Source organism: Echinops telfairi, unplaced genomic scaffold (assembly GCF_000313985.2).
Source record: "Echinops telfairi isolate 266 unplaced genomic scaffold, ASM31398v2 ScPeMD7_4;HRSCAF=17, whole genome shotgun sequence".
Classification (NCBI taxonomy): Eukaryota; Metazoa; Chordata; class Mammalia; order Afrosoricida; family Tenrecidae; genus Echinops; species Echinops telfairi.
In genome coordinates this window covers 23,284,392-23,302,989 of record NW_022103900.1, presented here as the reverse complement: position 1 = coordinate 23,302,989, position 18,598 = coordinate 23,284,392, and the positions used below count along the sequence as shown (strand labels likewise).

Here is an 18,598-nt window from a genome sequence, read left to right as displayed (position 1 = left end):
CATCCAGCCTATCCTATTTTAGACAGACATGCACAGAAACAAGACAGAGCAAAACCAAGCAGCAATATACAACAAAACAACAAACCACCGACAAAGAACAAATCAAAACACAAGAAAGAAAAGCTTTTTTTAATGAACCCTGTGAAACCTCATTTTTTTACTGAGCACTGTGATGTGCCAAGAATTGTGCTCAAGCAGCTATACTGGATTTTGACAAAGTATACAATACAGCCTCTATCCTCTACAAGATTATAATTTTTTTATATTTTAGAAATACAAACTCTGAAATGAGTCAAAACTCTGAAATGAGTCAATACGTATAGGTCAAAACAAGTGATACTCTAGGAATTATGGGTGAATTACATAGGATTTTATTTTAATAAAACTGAGGATGTATACCTGTATATTAGGGCAAATTATTGCTGAGGATAATCTCAAGAAAGCAGAACTTAGAATGGTAGAAACTAGGTAAGCAAAATAGTTCTTTACTATTGGTGCTAAGAAGCTAGAACCAGAAGAGCAATAATAGCCTTGAGCTTAAGTCATTCAAGTTACCATGAAAATAGCCTACGTTCAAATTCGAGAGAGTTAAGAAGTGTATTTTTGAAACGCATTGCAGCAATCCCTCAAAGTTTAGCTCTGAACCTTACACACTATGATATGGGCCAAAAAAGCAAACAAAACCACTTCAGGTTCTTAGGCAACGAAGTTCCATGATAAACTACTGGAAGAAATTTGGAGGGCAGACTTGACAAAAAAAGATTACAAATTGTTAAGATTATACTAAACCTGAGGATTTAATGACTTGGGCACAGATGAAAACAGGAATAGAAATAATTTATATGAGACTCCTTTATTCAACATAAATTCTAATACGAAAACCAAACTTGTGAAAATTAATTCATCTCTAATTTTACTGATGAAAACCCTCCCTCAATGTTTTGAGTTAGAATCAGAAGCATTACTAAAATATATTTTCTATTATTTTTCTACCAGACCACAAAATCTCATGTACAACATCCACTCTTTTATATTAAATTCAGGTAACTTGAATCATAGATTGTGGTGAGATCTTATTAGATTATACTCTATTGTTATCAAAAGAAATAAAAAATTAAAACATGCAGGGAGGTGGGGGATTAAACCAAAACCAAACTAATGTCAGTAAGACTTTTGATGTAAGTGAATGAGAAACCATCTGTGCAGAAGAAAATAAATATGGTATGGAAACATTTTAGAAGTAAAACATTCTCTATAGAATAGAAAGAAAATGAGCCTTACATATAATCTCTCCTTAGAATTTTTTAATATAATTACGTGTCATTTAATATCTATATTATGTTCTGTGAAACAGAACATGATGTAATTTGGACTTGGTTGGCCTGGTTCTGCTTTTTCTATACGCACCTTGAATAAACTTAGGGGTGTTAGCAGTGATTGATCAACTGAAAGGGATTTGCTTTGGTATTTGGCCTTCAACCCAAACCATCAGCGATCTTTCCATGTTTGATATCGATTCTTCTCCCATTTTTGTTAGCTTTGTAGCTTTCAGAGAAGCCTAATAGCTTGGAAAATTTCTTCTCTGCTTTTGAGGATCATGATTGTCAAGTTCAACATACCTATTTCAATAGTGAAATAGCATTCACTGTTTTTTGGCTTTTTACTTACAATTATAGCTTCATTTCAGCAAGAAGAGTAGGGGAGAAGGGTCACACATGGCAAGTTCTGCGAGGAGCCTCAACTCAGAGATTCTGTGTCCTCAGGGATATGTTACACTTCTAGCAAAGGGATGTCTATTACCAATGAGAAAGCTCACCTGAACTTCAGGGTCTAGAGTTTATTTGGGATTTCATTATGTATATATGATTGAATTATTGGACATGCCCCTTAGATTTTTTTAAGTTTATTGAGGGATCTTGCAGCTCATATCACAATCCATACATCCATCCATTGTATCAAACACATCTGTACATACACTGTCATCATCTTTTTCAAAACAGTTTCTTGCTACTTGAACCCTTGGTATCAGCTCATTTCCCCCACTCCAGCCTCCATGTCCCTTTGATAATTTATAAATTCTTTCCCCCCAGCTCATGTCTTACACTGACGGCAACTGACATATGACCTCCCTCCCAGGGGAACAGACAGCAGAAAAGTAGGTGAAGGGAAACAGCATTAACTGTTTTTCCACCATCACGTTGTTTAAAACTTTTTGCCTTATTTTCAGACACTTTAGTTTGACTCTTGCTGCTAACAATAGCACTAATTTTACTGTTTGGGAGCCATGATGCACTTCATAGTAATATTTTTTGAAGAAAATTAAGCATAGAGAAGTAACATTCAAGGGACAAGTGATACACAAGATAGAATGCCGAGTCCAAGCGCACATTATAATAGATTTTTTTCCAATGCAAAGTATTGTCATGTGTACCTAAGCGAGCATCATAAGTGTTTGACTATCAAGACATATGTATTATAGGTCATATGTAGTACTGTTTTACAACTTGCAGCACAATCACATTTTATATATATAGACATAATTAGATGTTGCATGTAGAAAATTGCTGGTTCTCTATGCTTGATCTTCAATTGGGACTGAACTATTACAACCTTACAGGAACAGACATATATTCAGGCAGACATCAACTGAACAGACATAAATGCTGTGCATAACATATTCCCACCAAGCAAGAAGTATTATTTAATCTTTTATTAATCCTTCCAAATTTTCAGTTCACATAATAAAGTTTTACACAACTTTTTAAGTTCTCTTCCAGCTATGCCATTAGGTAGGTGCCATACAAACACAAGCTCACTGCCCTAGTCTATCTCAACTCACAGAGACCCTCTAGTATAAAGCAAAACTGTCCCTTCGGATTTCTGAGGTTGTAAACCTTTACAGGAGCAGAAAGCCTGGTGATTTCAAACTACCCAGTACACCACCATTGGTCCTTGTTCCGCACATATAACACTGCCTAGTTCTAAGCCAATCTCACAATTGTTTGAGCCCACTGTTGCAGCCACTGTCCATGCATGCCAATGAAGATCTTCCTGTTTTTCAATGACTTTCTATTTTACCAAGCATGTCCTTCTTCAAACACTAGTCCTTCCTAAACTCATGTCCAAAATGCACGAGACATAATTTCATTAACCTTGCCTTCTAAGGAGCATTTTAACTATACGTCTTCCAAGGCCAATCTGCTCATTCTTTTGGCAGTCCATAGTATCCATAGTATATTTATTATTTTTTCATCAACATTTTAATTCAAAGGCCATCAATTCAGATTTCTTCATTCATCCTCTAGCTTTCCCTTATATACAAGGAGACTGAAAACAGGAGGGCTGAGGTTGAATGCTCCTCTAGGCTTCAAAGTGACACCTATGCTTTTAGCCCTTTCAAAAAGCTCTTGTCCGCCCAATTTGCCCAACATTCCTTAATTTCATGCCTGTTGTTTCCATGGGTATCAACTGAGAATCCAAGTAAAACGAATTGGTTGACAATGTCAATCTTAAGTTTATCATGCTGTTGTCTATTTGGTAGGATTTTGGCTATGTTGATGTGCAATCTATATTGAATGCTGTAGTTTTTTGATATTCATCAGGAAGTGCCTCAAATCCTGTTCATTTTCAGCAAATAAAGCTGTGCCACCTGAATACTGCAGTTTGCTCATGAGTCTTTCTCTAAGCCTGATAGTGTGCTCTTTATATTGTCCAACTACTTTTTCTGCTCAACATACAGATTGAAGAAATGTAGTGAAAGGGTAAAACACTTTAGCACACATTCCAGTTATAAAATACTATTAATTCCATACTAGAAAGAAAACTTTGAAATTTTAAATTTATGTATAATAAGAGCTAAATTTAAACTGCAAGGCATATAATTCATATCATCCTGCAAGAAGTATTATCAGACTCCATCTGTTACTTTCCAAATATTTATCACTACTAATAGATTCAACCAGAATGTTAGTGTCATAATTTTTAATTAAAACATGCCACCTTTTTAAACAACTTGCTACCATTTGAAAATTTCCAAACTGCACTTCCTTAGATTATACTGCCATATCTATACAGTATTTTACAAACAAGTTTTAAAATTTCATTTCACATGCATAACACTCCAAAGTCCACAAATAAAATAGCCACCAATTTTAGTCTTTGGCATGAGATCCTAGCAAGCACATAATGTGAACTACATGAAGGTTCCATAGTCTTCACTCCCAATGCTAAAGACAAACTCATGAATTAAGTGGCTTTAAACTGATGGCAGAACCCTATCAACTTTGCAATTGCTGCTGTAGCTTACACAGGCTACATTTTTCTTGATTATAATCTGAGTACTTACTGTTCATTAATAATTCTGAGGGATAACAAAAAAATGGGTAAAAAAATCAATTTTGTGATCTATGATCATCTTTTTTTTTGAGGGGATGGTTTGCACATTAATCCATATTCTGTTTTGTTACAAAACCTAAAATAAGAATAATCTTTACCATGGCCAGGGTCCCACATTTGCTAGTTAGATATTAAGGGGAGAAAGGTCATAATTTAACTTCAAGACAAATAATGGCTATTGTCTTAGACCTCAAAGCTAGACTCCTGTGACATTCAGTTTCTTAATAAGAGCCAATATGAGAAAATAGGTCTAACTATTTTAATAGGTTAACTTATAAGCACAGGATTTATATTGGCGATAGGAAGAGTGGAAAACCACAACAAAGTTCTTGATATCTGAATAGATGTACACCAAGCCACAAGTAAGCTTATTAGCACGATGGTCACTGAAATGAGAAGGGGGCTTAAGGCAAGTGTGACCAGCTATGAAATACAGAAAAGTACTTTTAAAAAGAAAACTCTTGCAATTTATTAGAAATGACTAGCTGGTATCTTGGTTTTGGTAGTGCAATAGCACCATTACAGCAAGGGTAAGCAGGTTAATCCCTTGCAAAACTTACCTTGATTGGCCCAATGGAAACAGAAGGCCCCAGAAAAGAGAGAAGCATCTGGCAGTAGCAAATTGTTTTATTTTATCTTTCTGTGGAAAGAAACTAATTTTAAATAAGAACCAGAGCATTTAAAGAATAAATATTTTTAAAGCTCATTATCTAGTTAGAGTAGCTCTACCAAGAAACAAGAGCTCCTTTGCTTAGAGATGGAAAGAAATGAGAAGAACCAGAGTTGTTTCTCCACCATCTAGGGAATTTTAAAACTTGTTATTTTACAGTCACAGAATAAACAGATATTTTTATTTAAAGAATTCCTGAGAACATAATTTACTGGGCCTATACCTTTAAATATTTTTATACAATATGAAGGGCTCCAAAACGCAAATCCAAAACTCAATGCAACAAGTTGATTCTGACTCGTGACACTAAAGGACAGAGTAGAACTGATCCAAAGGATTTCTCAGGCTATAAATCTTTAAGGGAGCACAGAGCCTCATCTTTCTCATGTGATGCCATTGGTGGATCTGAACCACTGACCTTGTTAGCAGCCCAAAATGCTTAGCCCACTGTGCTACCAGGGCTACAATCCAAATAAAAAGAAAAACCACTTGACAATAAGCTCTTCTAATGCTAAGAAAAAGAAGAGACAACACAGCAAACTCTTTTCATCTGTACTTATACCATTAACCGTCACTACTTAAACAATAATCAGAGAAAACAGTATTAGCTACCAAATGATCATTATCAAAATATTCAAATGCAAATAATCAAACTACTTTAAGGACTTACACAGAAGGCATAAAATTATAGTAACTAAACCTGTTATCTTTCTTGACTGCTTCCCTTGTAACTTAGTTCCATCCCACAGTCAGTAACAAAACTTTCTGATATAAGTCACTCCCACAAAATAGCTCTTTACAATTTATGCTAAAGATTTCGGAAGGGAAGCCTCAGAAACAGGAGTGCAGAAAGAAGCCAATACGCATTTTGTTTAAACATGGTACAAATGGAAAATCAACTAGCTAGTTGCTACTAGCTTATGAGTAACTAGAATTGTGGAGTAGATACTTCACCAGCCCACCTCCATCATACACACAGAAGAATGTATTTCAAGAATAACACATCGAATCCATTCTCAGTTAATCTCAGAATCACTTAAACAATAACACCTTTTCAAATGCCATGCATTTATCATCTATGGCCCCCCAACTTATGTTGACAAATCAAATTTTTATTTGTAAAACATTCACTTTAATTGGCATAAACCCAAACCCACTGCCATTTAGTTAATTCTGACCCAGAGAGACCCTATAGACAGAGTAAAACTGCTCCATAGGGTTTCTGAGGCTATGGAGCAGCAGAGTGGCTAATAAATTCAAAGCACCCACCTCTAGGCTAGCAGCCCAACGCATAACCCATTGCACCAACATGGTTAAAAAAAGTAATTAAAATATAAGCCTAGTTGTATCTTGTTAACTTTTAAATTAATAAACTGTTTTGTTGAGGCAGAAAATAAGTTTTTCACACAGAAGACTTTTCCAATCCATCCAAACGGTTGGTCTCAGGCATAATTCAACATATGCTATATTCGAAAGCGTTATTTTCATATAAACTAATCGTAAATGGCTGCAAGTATTTACCCAGATTTCAAAATCATGGCACAAGAGCAGGAGACAATAGTTACCAAAAACCAAGCAAAGCAAAAATACAAGCACATTCTTACTTGTCCCATTGGTGGCCCTCCCATAGGGGGCATCATTTGCGGCATCATTCCATGAGGTACCGGTGGCATATTGGCTCTCTGACCCATAGGGTGCATTCCCATGGGAGCATAATGCATGCCAGGGTGTCCCATCTGAAAAAAAGTGAAAATTAAAAATTAGAAAGTATTGTGAGAACATCTGAAAATCTCAGCACACAGGTTACTTGCATTGGTATACTAGTCATGTGTGATTTAAATTATGAGGTTTATATCTTCTTGTCCTAAATAAAAAAAACACACTAGTTATTTAATGTTATTAACTGGCTTACTAAATTTGGAGGAAATCTTTGTAGGGATCAGTTTAAAACCTTATGGTGAAAAACCACAACTTTGTCCTATTTCACAAATACAAAAGATCCTATCGCTTTTTTACAATGCTTATTTTATTCTTAAACTATTTTCTAAATCGACTGAACTTTAAAACGCTAAATTGATCAAATGAATTCGGATTAGGGCTGGTCTTGGAAAACACGAACTGTATGTGCCACCCAGGGGCACTTCACTGCTAACAAACTTTTTTCTAACATAACCTTTAAGATAGGTAAAATACCTGAGAGGAAAATAAATTCTAAGTCTGCTGTGGCGTCACTCATAGATACTAAACGGAACCAATTAGTCCACGGAAGGTTCACTAACCACACAGTCAGCGGTTCGGTCCCACCGCAAGACCTGGCTTCCGTAAAGATTTCCAGCCTGGGAAACCTACAGGGTTTCACTCAACCGAGTCACACTCTGGCAAGCAATGCGTTAATTCGCCCACTGCCTCATTGCCGCTTAAAAAGACTACTTTCTCCACCTGTGTCTATTGTTCAAGGCCTTGAAAACCAGTCAATTATCCCCTGCCAATTCTCCCACGGCAGGCACCACCTCTACTAGTGAGAACAAAATTTGGCAGCTTCTGGTAAAAGTCCACAAAACCAAGTTTCCGCCTCCCCCTTCCCGCTCCGTCGGGCCTACCTCTCCTAGGCGCTCACCCCGCCCAAGGCCCAGCATCTCCACCCCGCCTCTGCCTAGGCCAAGCCCACCAGGAACTTCAGGGTCTCCAAACCCCCCTTTTGGGTGTCCCCACACTCCATTTCTCTCCTTCGCCACATATCCCACCATCTCGAGCTCTTCTTTCGTTCACTCTTATCTTCTTCTCCTCTGGGAGAAAGCTTCCTGTCTCTCTGATGCCGTTTTTCATTGTGCCGCTTTCTCCCTACCCGACCGATCCCTTACCGAAGGCCGTCTCCTCAGGAAGCCGTCAGCAGAGACCCAAGAGCTGGAGCAGAGGCTTGAGTCGGGCAATCTCCGCTCCCCGTTCCCGGTACCCCGCAACGGAGGTTGGTTCTCCATTTCACTCACCATGAGGCCTCCACGCTCGGCTCCTGTCCCCGGCCTCATCGTCGGGCTCAGACTGCTCCGCCGGCGGCCACTGCCGCAGCATATACCAACAAGCAGCGATCTGAGTGGCTGGCGTCCGCCCGGGCTAAAGGTTAAAGGCTGCGCCGCGTTTTGGGGCGGGATTAGCGGGGCCAATAAACTGACAGGCTTGCTCGCAGCCCAATCAGATTGTGCCGCCGGCACGCAGCTTTGCGGCGATTCGCCCCCAAGCTCACTCGGCGTCGCCAGCTTGGAGGGCGGGAGGGGCGGGGCTGGAGGAAGTTTCTGTGCCTAGTTTTCTGCGGGGGAAAACTCCACCAACTTGCCCCGGGGATCATAAGACACCGCTGTCACAGCATTCAGAGCTTTCACTGCCCCCGTAAGCGGGTGAGGCAGCTGGGCCCTGTTAACTCAGCCGTTACTCGGCCCCACAAACCTGAGGCCGCCAGGGCTAGGGAGAGGTGGGGTTTGAAGCCGGCAGCTTCTAGCGTTAGGGCGTTTGGGGCCCGAAGGCGGGCGCACAGCGCTCGAGGCCGGAGGTGGGGGTTTGGAGGCATTCGGTTCGAGGCTGGAGGGCACTCGCGGGGGCAGAGAGGCGTACCTAGTAGCGTGGAGGGAATTAATGACAGGCGGGAAGAAGAGATGCGAAAGGAAACCAGGTGTGGGCAGTTAAGGCAAGACGGGAGCACTCGGTGGTGCGCTACCAGTAGTTGAAAGGAGGAAAACATTGGGGGCAGGGGGTGTCTGTTTGAGCAGGATAGGCGGGCGCTAGGACCGGGCACCGGGCACATGCGACATGGAGGCTGCCTAGCGGTGACGCGGTGGCGGCCTTCTCTGGCCAGGACGAAGCGCTGCTGGGGCAGGCACCAGGCTAGGATGTGTCTCGGTTCGCGTCTTCCAGCGCGTTTCCTTTCTGTTCCCACAAACTATGGGCCCCGGGACCGGGCCCAGGTCCAGAGGTGCACCACTTCTTTGGGGGCCCGACTCCTGGAGGGGGCCTCCCGATTTGTTTTCCGCCCACTGTGGACTGTTAACGCACCCCTGCGCGTCGGCGCCGGGTGGACGAGCCTCGTGCGCTGATTGGCTGCTGGGGCTCGGGAGGGTGGGAGCCTCTCCGCCTGCGCGGGCCTCGGCGTCTTTCCCGCCATGTCGTTTGTGGCGAGCGGGGACCGCTCGGCCGTGCTGCGCCGTCGTCTCGGGACGCCGGCCCTACTCACTCGACCCATGTATTCCGCCCTTTCTCAGGGAGACAGTTGGGGTGAAGGCGAGGTCGATGAGGAAGAGGGATGCGACCAGGTGGCCCGCGACCTACGGGCTGAGTTTTCGGCTGGGGCGTTGTCGGAGCCCCGAAAGGGTTCTCGGCTCCCGCCGGACGGCGATGGGTCGCCGGTCCTGCCCGACAAGCGCAATGGCATCTTCCCGGCGACTGTGGGCGGCCGAGCCACTGCTCGGCGGTGGCCGGTCCAGGTCCTCACTGTGCTCTGTTCGCTGCTGTTCGCGGCCCTTCTCGCCTTCCTCCTCGCCATCGCCTACCTGATTGTAAAAGGTACTCAAGCCCGGCCGTTGGAAGTGTCCAGGGTAGAAGTTGGGGCTTCGGCCAGAACGCCCAGATCAGAGTAGAGGATGAGCCTGGTTGCGTTGACCTGGTCTCTTGAGCACTCCTCTGATTAACCAGCTAGCGGGTTCTTGGCTCTTGAGTCGTTTGCACCTTTCATAGCTCTCCCACCCCCCCACCCCCCCTTTGTCTGCTCTCTGCAAGGTAGGAGACGCCCTGATCTGAGGAGCCTTTCTAGGAAGAACTGATTTACTAGTTAGATAGCATCTTAAAGTCAGACCAGTTGGTGAAAAATTGACAAAATTTAATGAAATGCTCAGCTACCTTAGGTGGCGGCGGTGAAAAGTGGGTAAAATTAAAATGGGCCCTACATGTTGAAAAGGCTGATAATTCATTGACTGCACTCAATTCTAGAGTCAGAGTTCTGTCCCACAGCCCAAGTTTGTTCTTGGATAGATACAATCATTTGTCTCCGTTTTTATGTTAGGCTTGTAATTTGGTGTACAGTAAGTAAAGTTTTACTGCATGGCCATAGGGTATTTTTTAACCAGATTAAAAATGGGTGTGCCTTGGAAGGTTTTGCAGAGGCTTAGGTAGATGTATACATTGCTTATTAAAGGGGGAAGAAAAGAACTACTGTACATATTTTAGTGAAGTGTGTGTTGGGTGTTTTCTGACGTAGGTATAGGAAATACCCAACACATCACTAAAATACTCTTTTCAACCTCACTAAACCAAACTCATTGACATTAGTTGATTCCTTTCCCACACTTAATCCCTGCAGGACAAAGCTGTAGAACTGGCCCGTGGAGTTTTCAAGGCTGTAATCTTTACAGAAGCTGACTGCTACATCTTACATCTTTCTCGGAAAAGTATTAGCAGCCAGGTGCAACCTTCACTTTACTAAATAGCTTCTTCACATTCCTTTCCGGCCTTTAATGGGCAGCAGATGAAACCTTAGCTTATAGTGCTTGATTGTAAAAAGATAGACAGACAGTATGCATTTTGCCTCCTCTATGAAAAGATATTAAGCCCTGGTGGCACTGTCATGTAAACTTTGGGCTGATAACTGTAAGGTCAGTGGTTCAAATCCACCAGCTGAGCATCAACAGAAAGAACTTGACAAAAAGTTTACAAAGCCTTATAAACCCTTTATATAGGGTCGCTATGAATATGAATAGACTCGGTGGTGGTGGGTTTGGAAATGGTATTGGATGTAAATTGCTGATGTTTAATTCTTTCATTTCTCATTCCTCTTTTTCACAACTGAGAGTGTTTTAACTGCCTAGGTATATTCTTTTGCTCTGCAACATTAACTTTGTATCTTAAAGTCATAATATAATGGAAGTACATTGCAGAAGTCTGTGCAGTGCTTAAAGAGTAGGAGAAGGAATTAAACTAAGGTCTACTGTGCTCTGCAATTCCTATTACACAAAATGTCTTCACAACAACCTATGGATTAAACAGCTTTTTCTCTTATAAGGCAGTTGATGCCTGTAAGTCTTATTTGCTTGCTAAAGGTCATATAGCTAGTAAGTACAATCAGAATTTCAACCCACTTTGACTCCAGAGCACTTCGTGGAACTCTGCAATGTCACCCTAGCTTTTAATTACTCTTTAGAGTATTACATAATCTCACTTTCTCCATGAGTCCCTCTTTGTACTTACAGAGTTGCATGCTGAGAATCAGAAGAATGAAGATGGTGTAGACACTGGCCTGTTAGGTATGGATTTAATTGGCACTTAATTTGATTTTAGCTTCACTTTTGTTTTGGAATCCTATTTGTACAAACTTTTAGTGCAGTTGATTCAGTCTTAGAGTTTTCATTTGCATAATAGTGAATTTTTATTAGAATATCTGTATACACGTGTCTGTGCATACATATACTATACTAGTACATTTATAAGATTATGATAGTATATTTTGAGTACAACTCTTATGTGACTAGAATCTCTAGGTGGCCCAAACAGTACGCACTTAGCTACTAGCCATTCAAGGTTGAAAGTGTTAAAATTCTGTGGAGCAGTTGCACTCTGCACACATGAGGTCACAATGCATTGGAACCAACAACAGCAACGAACAATAGTACATGACTCAGGTCCAGAGAATAATTAGAAACAGCCCTCTCAACAATGATAGCATTTTAAGCAGAACTTGTCATGTTTAAATCCACCTCTCTTTATAAGCAGTCTTTTGTTTCTTTGAAATGAACTTGTTTGTCACTAAAGATATCAAATCCATTTCAGTTTTGCTTTTCCTTCCTAAAAAAAATTTTTTTTTAACCACTCAGACCACTTTTTAGGTTTGAAGGATAAGGACTCTAAAAGGTTTTTGTTGTTGTTTTAATTTTGGGTTTGATTTTTAAAGAAACACATTGTATGTATTTACATGTCCTATTAAGCCCTCCATATTATGTGGTTCGTTTTCTTTTTGAAATTATTTTATCGGGGCCTTATACAACTCTTATCAGCACTCATACATACATCCATTGTGTCATACACATTTTTTTGTTTTCATTTTTAATCATTTTATTATTAGGGGTCATACAAGGTTCTTTTTCTTTAAAGGAAGATGTGAGGCGCACTAGTTAATGAGTAGGAAAGAGTCAGCCCTGAGTGTCTGTAGTGGACCGTAAGAACCCTTATGGCTCACTGGTAAGCATTTGATTGTTAACCAAAAGGACTGCAGTTCCAACACACCAGCCACTGCAACAGAGAAAGGTGTAGCAGTTTGCTTCCATGGATTTCTAATAGCCTTACAAACCCTGTGGGGTACTTCTATTCTGTCCAGTAGGATTGCTGTGAGTCAGAATGGACTTGATCACAATGGGTTTGGTTAGTTTGCAGACTTTTATGGGAAAACTTGAGTTATTGATTGCTCCTATACTTCCACCAAAATTATTTTGTAGCGTTCAGAGCTTTATCTGCCTGGCGTGCTTACCAAAAAAACCAACCTCACTACCATTGAGTCAGTGCTGACTCATAGTGACTTCCCTGTGGGTTTCTGAGACTGTAACTCTCCAGGAGTAGAAAGCCCAGTGTTTCTCCCTTGGAGCAGCCCAACCTGTAACCACTATGTCACCAGAGCTTGGCATGCTTGGGATAGTTTAATCCTGTTTGCTATATTTCACTTGATTGATTATCCTCAATTAAAAATAATAGTAACATAAGTCCTAGGCCCTCCTCACTCCATCTCATTTTATCGAAACTAACTAATCTGCATCTTCAAGGCCAATGACCTCACAACTACGTATAGTCTTCCTGATTTGCAGAAGGGAAAGCCTCTTCAAATTGTTTAAAAATGGAAACTTACTCTTTGCTTTTCTGTTTCGTGCATGAAAAAATGTTTTATACTCATTTTGTTAGTGTTAATTTTTACAGTTTGATTTCTAGAGAGACGTTAGGATTATGAAACATTTCATAGTACTTACTGATCTGTTGCTAATCTAAAGGTCCAAGATTTTTTTTTAATATCTTAAATCACAAGTTTATTTATTTATTTATTTGGTTTTGGTCAGGTATTATCTAATTTTTTAAATTACTTTTCCTGGGGTCTCTTATATCTCTTATCACACTCCATACATTCATCCATTGTGTCAAGCACATTTGCATATATGCTGCCATCATCATTTTCAAAGCATTCTCTTCCCACTTGAGCCCCTGATATCAGCTCCCCTTTTCTTCCCCCTCCCTCCCTCATGAACCCTTGATAAATTCTAGATTATTTTCATATCTTACATCTTCCAGCACCCCTCACCCACTTTTCTGTTCGTCCCCCTGGGAGGAGGGGGCTATAGGTTGATCCTTGTGATCGATTCCTCCTTTCTCCTCCCACCCTGCCCTAATTCTCCTGGTGTCTGTACTCTCACTGTTGGCCCTGAGGGGTGTATCCATCCTGGATTCCCTGTGTTGAGGGCTCTTATCTGAAGGTCCAAGATTTAAGATTGCCGATGTCTCATACTTTCAGTACTACTCATACCTCTTTTTCACGGGCGGCTGTGAAGTGTTTAACTTCCTAGATACATTCTTCTGCTCTGAAAGATTAATTTTGTATCATAAAGTCATAATATAAGTGGAAGTACATTGCAGAAGACATTGTGTTGTGCTTAGAGTGGGAGAAGGAAATAAACTAAGAGCTAGTGTGCTGTGCAATTTCTATTACACAAAATGTCTTCACAACAACCTATGGATTAACATTAGCTTTGCCTCTTATAATTGCCAATCAGTCTTCTTTGCTAGCTGAAGACCACAGCCTATGGAGCAGTTTTACTCTTGTCTTACAGGCTCAGTAAGAGTCACTTTCTACTTAATTGAGGCTCCAGATAGTTGAAAGTTTTTCATTTTGACTGGGATTTATCTTTAAATCCTTCGGTGATACATTCTTCTAATTCCTAGCTTACCTCAGCTAACAGGAGCAAAAGTATATACTATACTTACAATTGGATACAAATGATGATGAAACAACTCTATACCTTTAATAAGCACTTGTTGAAGGCATCAATTATGTTCAGAAAAAGTGTCATACAACCTTTAATCACATTTAATTCATTGTATCTATTTTGCTTTGGTTACTGGGAACCTCGTTTAATATTTGATTGTTCTATGTAGTAGCCTAATTTTTCTAAGTAATTTGTTTTTGACATAATTATCATTGCCCTTACATGCTGTTATCTTTATATTTCAGTGAGTCATGAATAGATTTTATTACATACTGCCCCATTGTTTTGTTTGAAAGTAGATTGGTTATTAGAAACAATGTGAGCCCAGTAACTATTTGTCTTGAAAGAGAGTTCCCTTTCTAAACAAACTGATAAAAATTTTTATTGCTGTAGACTTTTTTTGTTGCAATTTAATCTAGTACAAGGTTGGACTTGCTCAATAAACATTAAAAGCTGTAATTTTCCTTTTGGTGTGAACGAGAATCACCAAGGGTCTTTGTTACAAACCATGTGTTTGAATTGTTGAATGGAAAATCAGTTTTCTCTGAAAACTTCATTCAAATCACAACAAACGACTGGTTGGTTGGTGGTGGTAAACTCCTTTTGTGGAGCAGAACTTTGAAGGGTCTGACTGCCTGCTGAGAATTTGCCTTTTCACCCCAGATAAATCAGAATCCACATTTTAACAACACCCCCAAGTGATTTTTCATAGAATCCAGAGTGATTCTTAAGTATAACCTGTGTCTTGTTAAACTGTAAGTTCTGTGTCAGTATATTTGGGATGGAAAGGCAAACTCGGGTTAAACTAGTTCATTCCACTTTAGAGGTGTCTCACAGTGGAGCCTCAGTATCTTGCACTTAATCCAAGAACCACAGAAAAAGTATTTCTGCAGATTGAGAACAATTTTCTGAATGTGTCCATACTTGAGAACGAGTTATGGGTTACAAATTGGACTGCTAACCCCAGAGTCAACAGTTCAAAACCACTAGCTGCTCCATAGGAAAAAAATAGACTTTCTACTTTGTAAAGTTTTACCTTCATAGAAACCAGCAGCAGCAGTTCAACTTTGTCCTCTAGGGTTGCCGTGAGTCAGTTTGATCTACTGGTCCCCAAACTTGAAACAACAAAAAAAAGGTGGGGGACTGGATATGGTTTTTTTTTAATATGCAGATTCTCAAAGTGTTTTAAGTATATTTAATCTCAAATATGCTTAGAGTATATTTAGTCCTTAGTATTCTATAGGTTCATTGTACCTTTTAATATTTTAATATTCTTGTAAGAATTCTTTGTACGAATTATAGTTCATGGCTTTTTATTATATAGAGGTCTTCCAAAGAATAAAGAGATAGTTGGGTTAAATTTTCAATACAGTAAAACTTACATGATCTTGAAATTACCATATTGGTCCTTTGGATCCTTAAAGAAATGTAATATATCAGCGACCTTCAAAAAGTTTGTAGGGAAAAAATCTATTTAAAAAATTTATTTTGAATTATATGAAAGTTTACAGAGCGGTTAATTAATTTTATGTTCAACAATTCATACATATTTTGTTCCAAGTCATCCACTGGAATTCCTTTCATGTACCATTTTCTTAATTCCTCACTATTTCCTTGTTTTACTCCTTTTCTAACCATCTGAACTTTGTCCTTGGGTAAATGCTGTCCTTTTGATCATAAATGGTTGGTTAGTCTAACATGGGAGTAGGGTGACTAAGGACCATAGTCTTGGTTCCATCAGTCTCTATGCTACCAGTAATCCTAGTCTCTTATGAGTCTGAATTTTCTCCTATTCTATCCAGGACCTTCTAATGTGATCCACTTGGTAGTGATAGCCCGGTACTATCTAATTCTTTTGGTCTTAAGGTTATAGAGACTTATGTTTGCAGAATATGTGGTATTTTACTTCCATTTTTGCACAAGCTTTTTGACACTCCATAAAGTCTCTGGGTTATGAATGAAGTCCTATTCTAAGTGTACCTTTAATTTGAATATGTATGTAAGGTGAAACAGGTGTGTTTTAGCTTTATTTTACCTCAAGAAAGCCTCAAAAACTTTCCAGTGATTAAAAACCTGCATGTGCATCAAGTGAAAGTAATTTTGAATTTTTTGTGGGTAGTAGGTGTTGGATTAGTGGTTTCAAAGTGAGGGCAAAACTATATAACATTGAAGGTCAAGTACAAGCCCCACAGTTGTCTATCACATTTACAACACAAGGAACTTAAAAAACAAAATAAGGCAAAATACAAACCTATTGCCATGAATCATCATCACCCTATCAGAAGGTAGCACAGTCCCGGGGGCTTCCAAGGCTATAATCGTTATAGAAACAGACTGCCTCATTTTTCATCATTGAGTTGCTGGTGGGTTCAAACTGCACGACTTACCTATTGTGCTCCGAGGAGCTCTATTAGTGGGATCTTAGTGGTAATATTTTTTCCTAAATCTTGAAACATTTTGCTATTTCATTATTAATAAAAGAGCATTTCAAAATGTTTTGGGGTAAATGGCACTTCGATATAAGGGAGTTTTTCAACTAAGTTTTAGAAGTCCCATTATATTATTCATCAATTACTCTCAACTGTGCTAAAAAGAATATAATATGAAAACAGAAGAGTAATAGAATCCTTCTAGAGCACAGCCATACAAACTACTGAACAAATCTGACCTGTTTGTCTAAATAAGGTTTTATCGGAGCATAGCCTCATCTGTATGTTTATGTATTCTCAGTGCTTGCTTGTAAGGTACAATAGCAGAAAGAAGCATAAGGGAGACACCTCCCTCCAACTTATAAATGCTTTTAACTTTCACTAAACAGTTCAGAAATCAGACTTCATTTTCTACTTAAAATGCCGAAAAGGAACAAATTGAGGAATCATAATTACTAATCAGTCAAAAGAAGTCAAAGTAGACCCTAATAGGCATGAAATTGATCATAGAAACAAAATCTTAGATTAGTGTTCAAACAATATTCTAGAATTTTCACAAACCTAAAGATGAGCAAAATAATTCCAAGATCAAAAGTAATAGTCATTCAGCAGAAAGAACTTCATGCACTGATCATCAAGAACATGAAACATCCCTTTGCAGTATTCATCCTTTATATCTGTGTGCTCTAATTACTATTTTTAATGGGCAGATGCTAATGTATTAGTTTAGGTACTTTGGAGAAACAAATCCGCAGCAACTCATGTATAATAGAGTTTTATGTAAAGAAAGTGTGCATCACGAAAACATCCCAACCCAATGCTGCCTAAGCCCACAAATCCAACATTAACCCATTAACCCAACACCAGTCCACAAAGTCCTCCACCTCACAAAACAGAGGCAATGATGCCGACTGCAGGAGGAAAGCTGAGTCAGTGAAGGAACAAGCATCAGCACTAGCAGGGGTCTCCACATGGCTGCTCCAGCACCCAGGGGTGCATCGGGATAGGTCCATGTAGCTTCTCCTTGGGGATGTCTTGTAGGAAATCAATCTTGCAAGCTGAAGCAGGGAACTGTTAAGGCAGCTGCACCCGGTGCAACCATCACAAAACAAGAGACCCGAGAACCAGAAAGGCGAGGCTCACCACCCATTTATCCCTCCGCCTTTCAATTAGCCCCACATGTGATTATCGGCCAGGTTGGCACAATTAACTAACTCAGTGCTAAAGACAGGTGATTGAAAAGGTGAAAGGTGATTGGAAAGAAATGAAAAAAAAAGGATCTTTCATATGCTATTTATAAATGAGAATGTTTTTGCAAATTACAGGGGAAAGAGGATAGTTATCTTCTCCCAAAATGATGAGCCACAAAAGGTTTTTTTAAAAATTACCTGAAGTATGGTGTTCTGAGTATGCAAGTGTAAAAGGAAAAAACCAGAAGTAATATTTAAAGCTAGACTCAATTAGATATTTGAAATTTAAAACCATTACTTAAAAATTTATTATAGTGTATAGATTTCCTCCATGAAGTTAATAAGCAGCTATTTGGGCTCAGGGAGACATGCCCCTTTCTGATGATCATTTGTTCTATACCACGAAAGTCGTAAAATTTTGGATTTGCACTGTTTATTATTAAGATTTCTAATGAGTTTTTTGTTGTTTCCCATTCCCAACTGCTTCTTTTTCTGTTAAAAGAAATACATCTTTGAAACTAGATGAAAAATAGTGATACTCACTTTCCTGGTGTGCTGGAGATTACTCACTTCACAGGTGAAACAAGACTGGCCACGAGTTCCTTGTTTACAACTAGGTAATGGTACATAGGGATTCTCTATACTCTTCTTTTCTGTTTGAAATTGTCCTTAATAAAAAAAAACTTAAAAGTTTCTCATGTGATTCTAATGATTTATAAAGGTTAGAAACTGTTATTTTCAAATTCAGAAACTTTTATAATAGTCACCCCCTCTTCCTCATCTTTTTTAGCAGAAAGGAAAGTGGAATTGCTTCATGCTGGGCTGCATATGGAGAGTTTGGGCAGGAGCTCTTAACCAGTATACCTACTGTGCACTGGTAAAGGAGAGGGTGGGCAGGAGCTCTTTACCAGTATA

General features: G+C 39.5%; 2 protein-coding genes across 11 annotated transcripts in view; one reads left to right on the top strand and one right to left on the bottom strand.

Moving 5' to 3' along the window:
* Positions 1–8,130, bottom strand: part of PRPF40A (pre-mRNA processing factor 40 homolog A) — a 51,869-nt gene extending 43,739 nt beyond the window's left edge. For 4 of the 10 annotated variants that reach the window (XM_013004980.3, XM_004703818.4, XM_030887936.2 and 1 more), the window contains exons 1-2: positions 7,927–8,130; positions 6,670–6,801 (exon numbers count right to left, since the gene is read on the bottom strand). In XM_013004980.3, the coding sequence (XP_012860434.1) occupies positions 6,670–6,801; positions 7,927–8,091 (297 nt within the window). In that variant the 5' untranslated portion in view covers positions 8,092–8,130. The remainder of the gene's footprint in view (positions 1–6,669; positions 6,802–7,926) is intronic. The other 6 variants (XM_030887938.2, XM_004703819.3, XM_030887939.2 and 3 more) reach the window with 2 other exon arrangements.
* A 1,086-nt stretch (positions 8,131–9,216) lies between these two features.
* The window catches only part of ARL6IP6 (ADP ribosylation factor like GTPase 6 interacting protein 6), a 35,436-nt gene continuing 26,054 nt past the window's right edge, over positions 9,217–18,598 (top strand). The window contains exons 1-2 of the mRNA XM_004703817.2: positions 9,217–9,616; positions 11,296–11,349. Coding sequence (XP_004703874.1) covers positions 9,217–9,616; positions 11,296–11,349 — 454 coding nt within the window. The remainder of the gene's footprint in view (positions 9,617–11,295; positions 11,350–18,598) is intronic.